General features: G+C 47.5%; 1 protein-coding gene across 1 annotated transcript in view; it reads right to left on the bottom strand.

Annotated features, from left to right (window-relative positions):
* The window catches only part of Chat (choline O-acetyltransferase), a 55,588-nt gene that overhangs the window by 11,974 nt on the left and 26,339 nt on the right, over positions 1–17,275 (bottom strand). The window contains exons 9-12 of the mRNA XM_021203310.1: positions 5,503–5,672; positions 3,562–3,662; positions 2,670–2,798; positions 101–223 (exon numbers count right to left, since the gene is read on the bottom strand). Of these exons, the coding sequence (XP_021058969.1) occupies positions 101–223; positions 2,670–2,798; positions 3,562–3,662; positions 5,503–5,672 (523 nt within the window). The remainder of the gene's footprint in view (positions 1–100; positions 224–2,669; positions 2,799–3,561; positions 3,663–5,502; positions 5,673–17,275) is intronic.

A 17,275-nucleotide genomic window follows, 5' to 3' on the forward strand; every position in this document is an offset into this window, starting at 1 on the left:
CCAACCCTGAAAGCCACACCTCCCTCTAGGATGCTTCTAGAGTCTAAAGCATCCCACTCGACAGTCCACCTGTGCACAGGCTCATCTTGCCTTTGCTCACCTGTAGTAAGCCAGCTGGAGGGCCACCTGGATGAAGCCATCAGGACTGCATTTCTGCTTCTTAATAAATGTTTTTCCATAGTTGTCAAACTTATAAACAATGAAATCCAGATTCTTTACTATTCTGTGGAAGAGAAAGAAGATAGATACTCTGCATGTAAGATAAGACCCCTATAGACCACAGAATCCAACCATGCTTTCTGATCCTGGTCTACGTCCTAGGTCCAGAAGGTGAGTGCATAGCCCTTTTCATCCAGAAATACCCTAGGGTGTCAGAGATGTACCCTCACCTGTGCAAGTGGCAGAAGGCACATTGGAACTGGGGTTCATCTAGGAAGGTGAGCTCATCCCAGAGGGACCCTTCTAGGGAGAGGTGGACCTGGGTGGGAGGAACATGCAAATGATACATTTGCATGGGCAGAGTAAGCCTTATCTAGGCACACAGACTCCTACCTGCTAGCTGCCTACAAAGCCAGCATGGAAAAGACCATTTATGTGACCTGTGTGGGGACTGTGTGTGGTCCAGTGTTCCTGTGGATGCCCAACTGTCCTAACAGTTAATCTCTCAGCCAGGTGTCATCCAGTCTCTCCTTGCTGTGCTCTGGGGCAGAAAGACTGGGGATCTGACAGACTGTCGTGGTAGCTCCAGCGAGGACTGGAACTTTATTCACTTGTTTTACTTGTTAACGGATGCCCCATTTTATCCATCCAATCAATTCTCCTTAGCTCTGCAAAGCAGCCCCTGTGAGTCCTAGACCCCTAGACTGGAGCTCAGGCAGCCTCCCATTTGTGACACCTTCCTTCTGCTTCTAGGCTTTGATTCCTATTTGAAACACAGCTCCAATGGTAACATCTTTGTACAGCTGGCTTTGGTCATCCTCTAACCCTCTGCCCCGCCCCTGAAAGCCATACCTCCCTCTAGGATACTTATAGACTCTAAAGCATCCCATCTGACAGTTCACTTGGGCACGCCTCCCAGGATATGCCTACCATTCTCAGAGAGTATCAGGAAACTTCTCTGTGTCTACACAGAAATGTCTGTGCTACCCCTGTATTGGCCAGTATTCTCTTATAATGAGTTTGGGGTCTAGTCTGATATCTAGTGGGGGGTGGGGGAGGGAAGCATTGCCAGCAAGGTGTGTGTCACTGGCTCAGCCAGGTGTGAGCACAGCTCCTATAGGAATAACCTGCCCCTCCTTTCACTGTCCCTGTCACTCGCCTTAACTGGGTCCTTCTGCCTCACTGAGCTGAGTTCCCAGGAGTCATGCAGATGCTTGGGACAAGAAAGACCCCCTACCTTTTGACAGACTCCTTGGGCACATTTCTTTATCACCATGGCCACTTAGAAAGCCCCCTCTCTCCAGACTCTGCTCACTTCACCACCCCTGCCACCCCCATGCATGGATTGTGTAGGTCCAGATAACACCTCATGCCCTATTAGGGAGAAACTGGGGGACATAGGAGCACACAGGTCCCCGAGAATAAGCAGACCCATTAGCCATTTCCCTCTGTCTCCCTCTTCTGGCAGCCCACTCACCGTGGACCCCCACCATAAAAGTTAACAGGTCCACAACATTCCATGGAAACCCAGAGACGGCTTCCTCTTTCACTAAAGCCAGGCTGCCTCCACGGCAGCTCCAAGCGAGGAGCATCTCCATCCCAGGTTTTCCAGCCTAGCCACACTGTGCCCTGGCCATCTGTGCTATCCCCATGGCCTCCTTACTGGCTCCCCAACAACTCCTAAGCAGGAGGAACAGGCAGGGCAGGCTCTTCTCAGCATGGCTCAGCTTCTCTCTTAGGTTCCAGTTCCAGCCATCTCCTCATTTGCTGTCTCCATACCAGCCTGCATTTTACAAACCTACAGAGGCTTAAAGAACCTGTTGTCCTGACTCTCCCCTCGCTCACTGTCCAGGCAGAGTTCAATCCCTTGTCTCTCTGTAGGTTTGGGTCTCCACGCCTCTTTGGTTTGGGCATTTCATGGCTTGTACATGATTTGATCTGCTTCTTCTGCTAGAGTATGGAGGATAAGCCCGGGCCCCATTCATTTCTGAGGTTCCAGTGGTTTACCACAGACCTGGAGCACACACGATAGAGTTTGATGATTGAGTGAATGGGTACTCTCACCCAGAGACCGACAAAGGCAATGCCGGGCTAGCCCTTCTGCCTCTGTCCGCTATTGCCAGAACCAGCTCCTCCTCTGGGAAAAAGGCCCCCTTGTCAAGTTGCAGTGTAAACTCAAGCAAATTGAAATAGCTTGGATTCAAATGACCTATTCAAAGCAGTTGTTTATTACTCCCTCAAAGCAGGGAATCCATTCCCTGCCTTGAATCTGCTTAGTCAGGTGAAACGCGCAGGGAAAAAATAGCTTCAGGTTTGCATTTTATGAAAATGGTAGACATTCGAGCAAGGTTATTTCCTGAGAGCCATAACTCCTCTTTAGTTTGACTACTTCTACCGTGAGGGCTGAGAATGGGTGGAGCCTGGAGGGGAGCAGAGTCCTAGGGGCCTTTGGCATCTTCCAGGATGCTTCAGCAGCTATCGGGGGTGGGGCAGTATAGGGGTCCCCTCACCTTTGAAGTTTCTCTGCTGAGGAGGCGAGATGGCCTTGAGTTTCTGGGGAACATTTCCACCTCAGCCTTCTGGGAGCAGGGAGTTCACTCACCGAGTCAGCTCGGATGAGCTTCTTGTTGCTTGTCATCCTGCAGGCGCAAAGAACAACCTCCTGAGACCCTACCGCCAAGGGCTGTGGGCAGCACAGCTTTCCCGTGCAAGCATTTTAGCTGCTGCTGTGCATAGCCCCCGAAATGTAGTGTGCCTTAGCTGCCCACTGAGCAGATAAACCAAACTCCCTCTGTGACAGAGCCAGGATCCCAACCACTTCCACCTGACATTAACGGGTATCATTTGTGTTCGCTCGTCCTAGGGTTCAGCCATGTTTGCTCTATCCTTATGAGAGAGTTGATAATGTGGTAGCAAGCTGAGTTGTTGTGTCTCCAAAGGCTGGTTTGTGTCTCTGTCACGCCAATGGCTTTTGTGGAAGAGATTGTGAACCTACATCCAAAAAGAGCGTGAGCGAAACTGCAAAAGCTAGAAGGAATGTGGTGTGCTAAGGGATAGACAAGCAGGGCTTAGCAGCATGGAAGTTGGGGATCTGGCCTGTGACGGAAGAGACCTCCCTCTGCACTGGGCCACCAGGTACCTGGCACTGTCTCAGGGCCAAGAGAAAAGATTGATCTGAGCTCCCTGGATCAACGCTTGGATCCCCCCACTTCTCCTTGTCTGCCCTGAGTTTCCTGCCCATCCTGCACCTCCCATCTGTGGCACATAACGTTCATTTTGCAGTCTTTGAGCTTCTTTCCAAATTTCATCTTTGGCTCAGTCATTTTCTGGACTGACACCCCAGTTCCTCCTGGCTCGGCATGGCAGCCTTCTGAGGTCTTCCTCTGCTCTGCCCAGACTCACATATGTTTCAGCAGGTGCTCCGTGCACTGCACCAGGACGATGCCATCAAAGGGGGAGTGCTCACACACTACACCGCAGGTGCCATCTCGGCCCACCACAAACTGCAACAGAGAAGAGGCAGGTGAGCTGACCCTGGGTGGGCCTGGGTTAGGACCCCCTGACCTCTTGGGGGCATTTCTTCTCCAAGGATACCAAGGACTGTTGATTCCTAGCAAGGATGCTGCAGATGACTGCAGGTACCCCACAGTGTGGAAGCCTCGAGGAAGTTCTTCCTACAGGGCTTTAGGCAGGGAAAAGGCAGCCCAAGTCCCCCACTGCAGCAGCGCAGGGTTCTTAGTGAGCTCATACTGTCTGGTGCACAGTCTATAGGGTCGAGTGTGTGCTCAGTCCTGTTTGTCCTTTATTGCATGCACAGCAGACACCATTCTCCAGTGCTTTCAGCAACCATTTGCCTAATAGACCGACTCTGCTCCTATTGGCCACCACTGAGTTTAGCCCCAAGATCTAGATGCGTGTCCATCCCAGAGCAGCTGCGGGTAATTGTGTTGCATAAATGAATAAAATATAACGATGTGATTTGCTGGTAAGAAGATTTGTAAGGAGAAAGAACAGGTTCTTTGGTAGGAAAGGTATGGGGGGGTATGCTCTATTCAACAGCCAACAGATCTCAGTCTGCTGTCCGAGGAGATATCCATCTACCAGAGCCTTCCAACCCCTTTGCCTGAGGACTCCTTTAAACCAGCCTAGTAAAGCAGCTCACAGGATTGAGATGAAAGGACCCACAGACACCTTAGGCCCCTTTGCATAGTTTTACAAAGACTATGTCACCCTTACCTGGGAAAGAGATATTCTCAAGGCTCAAAAGTATTAAGAGAAAATAATGGGAAGGAAAGATGAGGCTTGACTCTTGGACTGTACCCCACGTGAAGTGGGGTGCTCTGGAGTTCCTCACGCTGTTTCCCCTTGGTAAATGAACCAACAAATGAGCAAAGGAATGAGCTCTTCCGGTGTTTGCTGAGAGCATCTGGGGGACCACTGCATACCTTCCTCCAGTCTTGGCTCTCTGTGCCAGACACCGGAATCTCAATGTATCTCAGTGACCCAGCCAACAATCATACACCCACAGAGCGTCGCTGAGTATACATCGTTCCCTGACTCTCTCCCTCGATCAGCAATCTTTCTTTCCATGGGGAGACTCATCTTCTATCCCCTGAAGCTCAGGTCCATGACACCTCAGTAGTACCCTGGCTCTCCTGGGGAACCTGAGATCACACCCTATGGGCACCTTTTTGTCCCTGTCACTTAAAGGGAGGAAAAGAGGTGTTTGAAAAACCGTACCCAACGTTCACTCTGCTCTGTGTCCCGCACATCCATTAGATAATTTCATTCCAACACTGCTCTGTGAAAGATTCCAAGCCATTAGCAGCCCTGTGGAGGCTAAACAGCCAGCCCAGCCGCAGCAGAACTCATCAGAAATAACAGGATCACCATGCAAACCAATAAAGAAGATAACCCACCAAATGCGGGGATGGGGCGAGGAGAAAATGAGACAAGGCTGGGGAAATGCTTACGGAGGTGGGCTGGCCCAACCCAGAGAGATGGTTAACTTGCTTTTATATAGTCACTGTGAGAGTGTGGTGGCATTATAAATGAACAAGATTGTATTAGGTATTGGCAGGTTGCAGGGTTTGCAGGAGGATAGAGGTCTGCAAGGAATGGCCAACCTAGAGCAAGAGTGTTTTCCTCTAAGCCAACATAAGATATTATGATGATGCATGTGAATGAAAAACTATGGATTATTTGGTTGTTCATTGGGTTGTATTTATCAGATGCTGGACTGCCCTGCTTCTTTTTGTGTGTTGAAATGGTCCAGCCAGGTGGTGGACATTCAGAAAAGCTGGAAAGGCGATGCAGTGGCAGGGCCATCCACAGGGCACTTACCTGCAGGGACTTGTCATACCAACGATTCGCTCCATTCAAACTGCAGCCTCCACCGTGAAGGAGCTGGAGGGCCCTGTGTGTGTCACTGAGGTCTCCAGTGCCTGGACCATCCAGGCATACCAGGCAGATGCAGCGCTCGATCATGTCCAGGGAGTCCCGGTTGGTGGAGTCTGTAGGACGGGTGAGTGTGGCCTCAGTCTGGGGCACCTGCAGAGTGTCACAAGCTGCCAGCAGCCTGCCAGCCTTGACAGGGCCATGCAGTCAGATGTCTTGTCCTAGCCTCTGCTCTACCCAGAACAGGTTCTTTGGTAGGAAAGGTATGGGGTATGCTCTACCCAATGTGGGGGCCACTGGTTCTGCCTGCCCACATGAAGGGGGATGCTTCAGGCCTCAGTCCTGTTCAGGCTCCCACACCCCCCGACCAACAGCACCCTCACTCCGGCACAGACATTACCGTATCTGTGCACACTGATCACTCACTCTGATTTTTTTCCCAAGTACTTAAATTTGCTCCTGGAATTGTTAAATTAGGCAACTTCACATGAGAATCTGAAGGAAAGGTATTGCTTGCCCTCTGTCACTCCCAGGGGTTGTTGGTTCAGAGCTGGAGTTGCAGGGCAAGGGTAAGACTTCAGCTGATGCTGTAACTTAATAAACTGGCTGGGACTGGTTCAGGCACACAGACCTCACTTATCAGGACAGAGAGACGAGAAGCCGGGAGACGTGCAGAACATATATCATCCGAGAGTGTACAGCTTACAGAAAGCCCCAGACAAGCCCACCCGGCAGGTGGGACCGAGTGTGGGCACCTGCCGCCACCTCTGCTGTTTCTGTCTTCTGTACAGGTGGCTTTCTTGAGGTAGTGTGTGTTTTCCACCACACCACCCTGGTCATAGGTATTAGTAACCCATCCTTTGCTTTAAAGTTCATCAGAATTTCAAGTCCACCATAAGCCAAAACCTCACAGCTTTGATCTAAAGTTCCAAGGAGATCACTTCAAGGCCCAGAGGAGAGGGCTGAGCTTGGACTGGGTGGAGCCAGATGCTGTGACAGAATGGAGACACCCTGTAGCCTCTGGGCCGGGGTGAGAGTGCCCGGTGCACAGCCAGTGTGGGATGTGGTGTCAGGCATCACCATGCACTGCCTGGCAGCGATTGCTGCCGGTATCCACAGCCTCCCGCTCCCTCAGAGGACCCTGCATTTAGCTTTGCACGTGGACTAAGGGTTAAAGCTACAACTTCCAGCCTCCTCTGGCTAGAAGTGAGCGAAGATCTAAATTCTTCCAATAAAATCTAGAGGCAAGAAAACCAAGTGCCTGTTTTTCCCCCACCCTCCGCCCTCCATGCCTCTTGTCTCTCTAATCTGAAGATAGCTGTGACACTTAGCCTTGCACTGTGTGCTGGGTAGCAGAGGGAGGAGGCAGGCAGTGGGGGTGGGGGAGGGGGGATGGGGGCGGGGTTGGACTTTCAGCCCAACCAGTATCTTCAGAGCACAGGGAGGGTATGCTGGGTCAGACCCTTCTCTTTACTTCCAGGAAGCCCTTCCCACCTTCCTCCACACTCTGCAGCTCCCGCACACAGGGCTGTGTCACCCTTCCATATGCCATCTGTACTCATATTTCTGTACTCAGCGTGTGACCCTGCTGCCATCCTAGGTCCTCAAAGTGGTTGTCATACAGCCTCCTAGGGCTGGGCACTTTTCCATGTCTATGCACTCATTGAAGAAAAGACCTCCGTTTAATGTCGGCAAAGAGTATCCATATTAGTAACAGATTTCAGGGCACTTTCCTCAGCCTGGCTCAGATGCGAGTGAGATCTGCAACCAGGTAAGAGATGGGCCTACACCAGCTCAGCAGCCTTATAGGAATGGTCAAAGCCCCACAAAGGACCAGAATCTATGGCCTGTTGCTCATAAGCCTAGTGGAGAGGTAGGAGGAGGGGTAGCCTGGAAACAGGATAGAGATTCCTCTTTACTCCACACTCCATCCCCCTCTTTCCCCTGGCACACATCCACAAAGATAGCCACCGCACTAAGCCTTGTGTGGTGCGCCGTGCTGAGGGTCTCTTCAGATTCCCAGTAGAGACAGTGCCTTCAGAACATGTGGAACGTACACTTGGTCAGTCCTGTGTCAGATCCACATAGTCAGAGGGAGGGGAAAAGCATCCAGGAAGGAAGTAACGGTGGGAGGGCTGGAAGCAGACTCCAGCCATGTGGGCGGAGCTTAGGGATAAACCTCTTGTCCTCCAGCTTAAGGGTGAAGATAATGGGATTTCCGTGAGGACAGATGACCACAGTGATGTGGGGTTATTGCCCAGCTCAACACCTGTCATGTGCCAGGTGTCCATTTAGGCATGCATGCTACAACAGGAGACTGGTAACAGTCTCACATCCCACTTGCAGGTCAAGGAAAACAAGAAAATAAATAACCTGACTGTAGGACATTTCCAAGACCTGATTTAAACATGGGGTTTGATAATAATTGCCCAGTGACTGGAGAAGGCTGGATTTGTTCCAGACATATAACCCCAAGCCCAGGCTGGGAGCAGAACACCAAGAAGGTCAGCCTTGGGAATGAGGAGTCCTCCCTGCAAGAAGATCAGGGCCAAGGTATGTGCTTGGAGTAGAGCCAAGGATGCCTCAGCACATGGGAAGAATAAGATCATGCTGGCTGGTGAGGGACCACGGGCAACTAGAATGCTATAGATTGTTGCCCTCCTGGCCATTTCTTGGGGAATACCAAAAGCCTGGCTCTATGTCTTCTTTAACCAGGATTTCTTAGATATATCCCAAAGCAGCGTGAGATAGGCAGGCTGCAGCACTCCAGGAAGCCCATAGCTAGCTCGTCCCACTAGGAAGGAAGCTGCTACAAGCCTGATCCAACCTCTGGAAGGGAGCGGGAAGGCTGGGGACACCCCTCCCAGGCACACGGCACAGGCTTGCGTTAGTGGCTTGACCTCCTTGAGACAGAGAAAGACCCCTGAGGAGGGCTGAGGCCTGACTATCAAATGCTGGCCGCGTCTGGTCCAGAAGCTCAGCACTAGGAACCAGGCCCTGGCTCATTAGGCAAACTGAAATGGGAGCAGGACAGGAGAGCCCGGGAAGCCAGGTGGCCTTGCAAATGATCGCCCTGAATGCACGTGCTGATCCGTCAAATACTGACAAGTTTATTGTGAAAGGCAGGAAATGAAGCACACGCAAGCTCATCTACCACAGAGTGAGGCCCAAGCCTAATAGAAACACTGGGTGGTGGGATGGAGGCTTGTGGCAGGGGTCGTTTGTCTCATGAGTGACCTCCACAGGGAGCACACCAAGGGGTTTGCTTAATGCAGTGAATCGATCTTCCTCAAGAAGCCCCTACTTACTCAGGAGAAGTGGGACTTGCGTAGTAAGGAATTTCTTCTGATGATCACACTCAGGGGCTCACAGCTTCGGTGGCATGGACATTCCAGAGGCCTGGAGGTTAGGAGCTTCCAGACTTACTCAGATGTGCAAAGATACCACATGTATCTCAGGCCTCTGGCTTAGAAGGCTCAGACCCTCAGGTCCTGCTCTCTAACAGGCACGCACACCTGTTCACAGCCCTGCCTAGGACTCCTGCCTTCTCTGGTGTGCATCAAGTAACAGTACAAATCACATTTCTGTCCGTGGAGATGTGGTCCGGGAAGTCTTAGAGACGTGGGGCTTCTCATCATTTACCATGTCCATTATAACATCTCTCCTTCCTAAAACAGTGGATTATATCTTTGTTTGGGAACTAAAATTTCCATCAGACATTTGATATTTTCCCCTAATCTATGGCCTCAGAGAGGTGATCTTTTTCATCCTAGTTCCCAGGGGCCAAGATGGTAACAAAAGTGTATCTTTATCAATGAAGCCTGTCTCTTGTGAATTAGAACCAATCTGAAATGAGTTATAAAAATCTCCTTTAAATCTTTCAAGAGGAAGAGTCTCGTCTTCCAGGAAAACGGACTAGTTTTTTTCCCCATCCCTCTCTCTGGTTATTGTAGACAAATATTGTATTTAAGACAAACATCAGAAGGCTTTGGAAGACAGAAAGAGGAAAATCTCCCAGACAGGCATCTCACAACCTAAAAGCATCAGAGTGCGGGCCCTTTAAGTGTGTTAACAGGGCTGACCCGTTCTCCATGCAGATCACTTATTAAAATCTAACCTCCATCACGACTGGATTTTGAGAAAGAACCATTGGGATGATAACCGGGGTTAAATGAAGCCATAGCAGGGGCTGTAATCCACCGACAAGACTGCTCCATATACCGAGAGGCACCAGTGACACTGACATAGAGAAAAGGCCTTTTAAACACACAGTGGGAAGGCAGAAGATTGCAGGAAAAACACCCTTCTGGTGCCTTGATCCTGGACACCCGGGTCCTATAAGTCAGAAAGTCACTTTCCAGTCACCCAGTCTGTGGGGGTTTTGTTATGGCATCTTAAATGAACCAACACAGAGAGAGTTCCCCCTTCCTTTTTATCTAACATAGCCAACATCTGGATTAGAAGAAATGAGAAACATAAAAACACAAATGGGAACACTCACACAAGGACAAAGTTCTTACCCAGTCCTGCTTTCTCTAGCCACAGCAGAATAGAGCACTCTTGGATAAGCACGGTGTCGTGGCATTCCCTTTTAATCCCAGCACATGGGAGACAGATGTAGGTGTTTCCTCTGTGAATTTGAGGCCAGCCAGAGCTACATAATAGAGAGAACTTGTCCCCCCAAAAGCAAAGCAACCCAAACAACCACAACAACAACAACAACAACAAAAAGCAAACTTACAAACACACAAAAGAAAGAAAGACTCTTAAGACAATAGCATTTCTACTTCATCCACATATCAACAGGAATACTGCACAAGTCCCCAACTCTCTATATACCCATAATCTAGCAGTTCTGCCCCCTGCTGCCACTTCAAGGCCAGCAGAGAACCTGGTGTGCTATCACAGATCTGTACTGAGGCACCTCCACCTCTGAGGATAGAGACAACATGGCTTCTCATGAAAGCTGGGACTTCCAGCTCCACTAAATGGTGACCATTGCACCCTAGCATCTCTCACACGGCACCCACAGGAATTGGGTAGAGACCCTGAACCCTCATTTAGCAGTAATAAGGACAACTTCCCCGACCAGAGTATTGACAGAATGAAGGACTTGGAATTCTGCCTTCACCTAGATGTGATGAGGTAACACCTCTCCCATCACCTGCTGCATCAGTAGCATGGTGAGACAATTGAATCAGAAGGTTGACATAACACCAGGGCCCCATAACACCAAAGTCCCAGTAGAAACCAGTAGAAGCCAGTCACCACATCAAGACACAGAAAAGTTTGGCCTTAGCAGAGTCAAGGACATGTTCAAATTATGTGACATACATTTTTAAATCCAGTAATCATGAAGTGTATCGACAAGCAAATTTGAACATGTTTGAAAAGACAGTTTCTTTTTTAAAAAAGGCAGAATGTAAGCAGAATATAAACATATAGTATCAGCATATATAACATCAGCATATAAACAGAAACTCTTAAAAAAAAGATGCAAAGAACCAAATAAAACATTTAGAAGTAAATATATAATGCCAGTAAATATAAAGGTATAAAATCAGTAGTTGGATTCAAGAGCAGAATGTGGGAGGCAGAGGAGAGATAGGGAACTTGAAGATGGAATAGCATCAGAAAGACAAGAGAGGGGAAGAATGAACAGCACCTACAAAACCTGTAACATAGAAGATGTAAATTATGTCATCAGACTCCCAGAAGAAGAAGAAGAGCAGAACAGGAAGTACTCAGAGGAACAACAGCTAAAACTCCCAGAGTTAGTAAAAATCTTTGATCTAAAGATCAAAGAGACTAGAAACCCTAAATAGAATGTTAAAAGACATCTACACCAACATATATCATATTAGATTTATGAAGACCAACAACAAAGACAGGTACTGGAAGCAGTGGCAGAAATGGCACTGTCTGTGGAGAAAAGTGTCGAGAGCAGCAGTGACTTCCTCCTAGACCAGGTGGGGCTGGATGGAAGAAGTGGGAAGACAGAATTCTTCCAAACAGAAACCCTTTAACACGGAGGAGAAGTCAAATCATTCGGAAAAGTGAGAGACAGGCACAATTCACTGATAGGGTGCTTGCCTTTGAACCTGGACGAGGGTAGAGTATTTATCTCTAGCCTGTCTATCATAAAAGAACAACTAAAGAAAGCTCCATGACAAATACAGATGTGATAGGAAATACTGGCACATCACCAAGGAAGAAAAGACACTGGGAAGAGTGAGAATCTGAGTGAAAAGTTCTTTGGAGTTTTTTATGTTTTAGTATAAAGCTAACTGTAGCAATGATTCACATGACTCTAAATATAGACAAAGACAAGATGAGTGTGTCATAAATGAAGGGAAAGTGGTAAGCTTTTTACACTTCACCAGAGCTGGTTCATTCAACACAACAGACTGGTAAGTTGCATAAACCTTATGTGAATATCTACAAAGGTTATGCAAACAGATAATGTTAAAACACTAGAATTTTTTTTTAAAGACCATGTAATCTACAGGAAGGCAAGACGGAAGGAAAAGTCAAAATCAAGGGAAAAAACCCAGAGAAAACAAAAATATAAAATGAGTTAAGTCAAAGCATATCAATAATTATTTTATGTATAAATAATCTAAATTCAACAATTAGAAATAGTGGCAAGTGGTGGTAGAATATATTAGAATGTTACTCTGCTACATTCTTCCTACAAAGAGCTTACTGTCAAATATAATATAAATTTGCTGTAAGCAAAAGGAAGGAAAGTACTATTTCATGCAAGCATTAATCAAAAGAAACCATGAATCTGAATTAGTGTGACATGAATCTGAATTAGTGTGATATATACTTCAAACATGACAAAGCAAGAGACCTAGGAGCACATTACATAAAAAGAAAAGGGCAAATCTGCAGAAGGACATGGCAATGCATATGTGATGAGTAACAAATACATGGCAATGCATATGTGATGAGTAACAGATATATGGCAATGCATATGTGATGAGTAACAGGTACCTTGCAAGTATGTGAAGCAAAACAGAACAGGAGGGAAAATGTATAGAAATGTACTATTGTAGCTCAGACATAAGCACTTTCCTGCCAATGGTGGACACAACAGCTAGGTATAAATTTAGTGAAGACACAGAACTAAACACCACAACCCAACAGGAGGCGTTTGACATCTACATAATAATTCATCCAACAATAGCAGAATGGACCTTCCTTTAAAACACCCACTGAACATATAGTAAACCAGACAACAAATAGGGCCTTAGAATAGCCCTCAAAAATGGAAAAGATGTGTTTGTTCTCTGACAGTGATAGAAACAAAATAGAAACGAATAACAGGAAGCAACAGTAAATAACACATGCTTGCATGTTAAACAATGCACTTGAAAATAGTCCATAAGTTAAAAGGAGAATCATAATACAGTTTTTAAAATATGCACTACAATGAATGAAAATACAAGTACACAATTTAAAGATTAGATTCAGGTAAAGCAGTTAAAGAGAGATTTAAGTGCTGTGTGTGTGTGTGGAGAGAGAGAGAGAGAGAGAGAGAGAGACAGAGAGAGACAGAGAGAGACAGAGACAGAGAGAAAGAATGAATCACCAACATCAGCAACAGAATGGATGATATCACTTAGGCCTCCGTAAATATAAAAATACAATTAAAAATATTACAACAACTACACACACAAATCTGACAAGTTAGATGAAATGGACCAATTCCTGAAATGTATAAAACTCCCACCATGCATTAAGAATGAGATAGATCATTGAAACGGTCTTAAAATTATTAAGGAAATTGGCATTGTATGTTTATGTGCCCTCCTATCCTCCCAATAAATCTCTAAGCTCTCATGACTCTACTGAAGAATTGTACTAGATGCTTAAGGAAGAATGAACACAATGTCTATGTGATTTCTTCCATAAGCTATAAGGAGAATGCACCCTACTGTATTACTACACTGCCAACACAACTTAAATATAATACAAGAGAACAACACAACTACAGACCAGCATTCCACAGGTACAAACATAAAAAACACAAAGCCATATGTTAGAGGATAGAAGTGAGCAACAGACTTCTATAAGAACAAAAAACAAAATTAAACAAAACAAAAACAAAAACAAAAAATCCTTACATTATCAGAACAATTGATATTAAAAAAAAAAAGTTGGCCAAATCCAACATCCATTCATGATAAAATTTCTTCAAAAACTAAGAATAAGACCAGTATGGTGACACAGCAGGTAAAGGAGCTTACCATTAAGCTAGACAATCTGGATTTGATCTCTGAAACAGGAAAAAAGAAATGACTTTTGCAAGTTGTCCTCTGACTTTCATATGTGTGCCATGGCCCCTGCCTGCACACACACACACACACACACATTAAACAAACAAATAAATATTTCTAAAAACAAAAAATAAAATGGAACATCAATTTAATAAATAAAAATCTATAAAAGTTCTATAGCTCACAGATCTATAGGTTAAAAAAGAGTTAACAGGAGGAGTTCCATTGCTCTAGAACTGCAGTGGGGTGGGGGCGGGGCAGATAAGCAAAGCCTACTTCCATAGATGCTTTAGACTTCAACTGCTTAAAACGGGAGGCAAAGGCTGGCAAAGTGAAAGGTCAGAGACATTTCTAAAAAGGTGTGTGTGTGTGTGTGCATGGATGCATGTGTGTGTAGAATATGATATGTAGAAGGCAGGGGAGACAAAATGTACCAAGGTAAAAGGCTAATAAGTGAATATGTCATGTAAGGAAGAGAGCCATGAGAGGCAGGCAGATTTCTGAGTTTGAGGCCAGCCTGGTCTACAAAGTGAGTTCCAGGACAGCCAGGGCTATATAGAGAAACCCTGTCTCGAAAAACCAAAAAAAAAAAAAAGGAAGAGAGCCATGAAACCTACAGCTCTGTAGGCCATTGTCTCTGCCTCCATGGGCAGCACACCTGTGGACCTTGGGCAAAGTGACCAGAGATTTCCCCCAAACCTAATAAGAGTTCTCATGTAGTGAACACCCTTGGTACACCAGGTCACAGGTCACATGCCCCATTATACCCGTGGAGGAGGCTGGGGTTTCCACCCTGGGACAGGAATCCCAGGCTGTAGCCGACAAGAAGGGCCAGGTCAACAGCAGACCTTCGGCTCTGGACCTCTCATTTCCCGGCTCTGGATGCTCTCTGCACCACAAGGCCTCTGCGCTTCTGCCGCAGAGGGGGCCATAGCCCAGACCCTCCCTCCCTAGAGAAAGAAAATTGTATTCCAATCCGAAAGCTCAGGAGGTCTTTCTGGGCCAATTAAATCAGAGATGCTGTTATTGCTAATGTGTAATTGGTTTTAAAGCCAACAGACTTGCTGCGCTCTGGATGACAATATTTAAAGAGCACTCTGCCCCTTCCTGAGTGGTTCTTGTAAACCAGGGCCGCAGCCTCCTGCAGCTGCAGCCACCTTCTGTCAGCTCCCTCCTTGGAAGCAATGCCTTGCCTCTAATTGGCTACTGGGGATAAATATTTACGGGCTGTGTAAATGGATAGCATCTGCCTGTAAGGTCTGTTCCCAGGATCACCACACAGAGCCCAGGAAAGCTGGAGGGCTTAGGGGGCCTCTCCACGCTGGCCATACTTCTCCTACAAATTGACAAGCACTGTAGTCTTCCAGACTCAGGGCTGGACGTCTAATTGCATTTCCAGATCATGATAATGGTGTTAGCTCCTTCTGGGTTCAGGAGGCCACAGTTTCACAGTTTGGTGGGGGGGGGAGGTCCTCTAACAATGTATAGGCCCCTCTGAGGCCCCCCCAGTTCATCTTCAGACTCTGCCCCTCTCCCCCTGTAGTGTAGCCCTCAGGTTGGGGAGCTAGGTGCCTTGTGCCCCAGCCACTACCTCTAAGGCTAGGGATGTGCCAGAGGCCATGTGGACAAAAATATCTCTACATCCATCGTAGGCAAAATGAAAATTCTGACAAAGGACGGAAATGCCCAGGTCAAGGCCATGAACAAAAATGAAAGAGCTTGTGTGGCTGAGGCTGGTATCTGAGTAAGTGGATCCCACCCATGCTTCACTGGGGGGCAATAGTGTGCTTTAAAAGTGGAATTCTAGCCCACTCTAACAGTACAGGACAATCCCTGGAGCTTGATAATCTCTCTCTCTCTCTCTCTCTCTCTCTCTCTCTCTCTCTCTCTCTCTCTCTCTCTCTCCCTCCCCCCCCCCCCCCCTCCCTCCCCCTCTTTCTTTTTTTCTTCTCCCCCCCCCCCCCAGCATTTTCAAGTATTCAGACAACCCCACTGTATGACTTGCTGGGCCTCAGGTCCCACCGTCTCCTAAACCATAACAGGCCAGGTATGTGGCGCCACATTCCTTCAGGATGCTGTCTGAAATGTGTCTCTGGTTATAGCCTGTATGCCCCGGCACTAAGGCCTCCTAGAGGACTCTCAGTGTTGGGCCATAGATGCTGGAGTTACCAACAGTTCTTACCAGGTGTGGTGTCTGAGTGGGCTTGGCAGGGGAAACTCAAACGTGGGATTAGGGAAGCAGTGGACTTTGCAACAGGCAGTCTGCTCCCCCTGCACCCCTGGTGGTCCCTGGACCCCTCATAAGCCACTCAGTATCAGGGCAGAGTGCTGGGCTCGCTGACTTGGGAGCTCACAGAGAGGACCAGTCCTAGATCAGGGCTGTGTAGATCAGGGATAAGGTCCAGAAGGAGAAATGCTGGCAATGTAAAGAACTGATGTGGTCAATCCCCTGTTCCACTGCTCTCGATTGACTGGAGGAGGACTCGTTCCAACTAGAGGGCACATTTCCTATGAGCAGTATCCATGGTCAGTCTGTTGGCTTCTGCCAATGCAGGCAGAGGAGGTGGGATGCCTGGACTTTGGCTGGGTGTTGGGAATCTATGATGTCTGGGAATGGCTCAACAATAACACCGAGTTCCTTTGTTCCCCAGCAAACCCTGCCAGCTGGCAGGCAGCAACTCCTAGACATTATAAATGGAGGAGCATGGTTGGCTACAGAAATTCCTCCCATTCCCTGTCTTCATGTATTCCCCAAGAGCACTTGGTCTGGCCCTCACCTACCGCATGGCTAACCCATCTATAAACGCTCCATCCACCTGCTTCAACTGGAGCCTGGTGCTCCCGAGGGCTCCCACCTGGTGCTTAGTTCTCCCAACTAGTGCTCCTGAGTGCTCCCACCTGGTGCCCTGTGGTAAGACACTACTGTCTTCCTTCATATCCATATATCAGGAGCCAAGTTGGGTAGGTGACGTCTCAGCAATTCCTGTCCCCCATCCCCTCCCATTTGGATCTAGAGCCTGTAATTATTTTTAGTTCCCCTTATCCCCTCATTGGCTCTTTGTCACTACACCGTTCCAATCTTTTCCCTGACATGAGTATTAGGGCTCTTGAATCACACTCTCCCTTCACATTACCATTATCACCCTCATTCTCTGCAACTTGAACGTCCATGTGGGTGGATGCCTGAGCCCATATTCCCTTCTCTCTATTCCTGGACCGACTTCATCTCTAACTGACCATAGCACCCACTGGGGAACTTATTTCTGTCAGAAGCCAGCCCCTTACCTCTGAAAGAGCTTGGTAAGTGTACTGGATAGCTTTGTGTCAACTTGACACAGCTGGAGTTATCACAGAGAAAGGAGCCTCAGTTGGGGAAATGCCTACATGAGATCCAGCTGTAAGGCATTTTCTCAATTAGTGATCAAGGGGGGAGG

This window comes from Mus pahari, chromosome 8, assembly GCF_900095145.1.
Source record: "Mus pahari chromosome 8, PAHARI_EIJ_v1.1, whole genome shotgun sequence".
Lineage (NCBI taxonomy): Eukaryota > Metazoa > Chordata > Mammalia > Rodentia > Muridae > Mus > Mus pahari.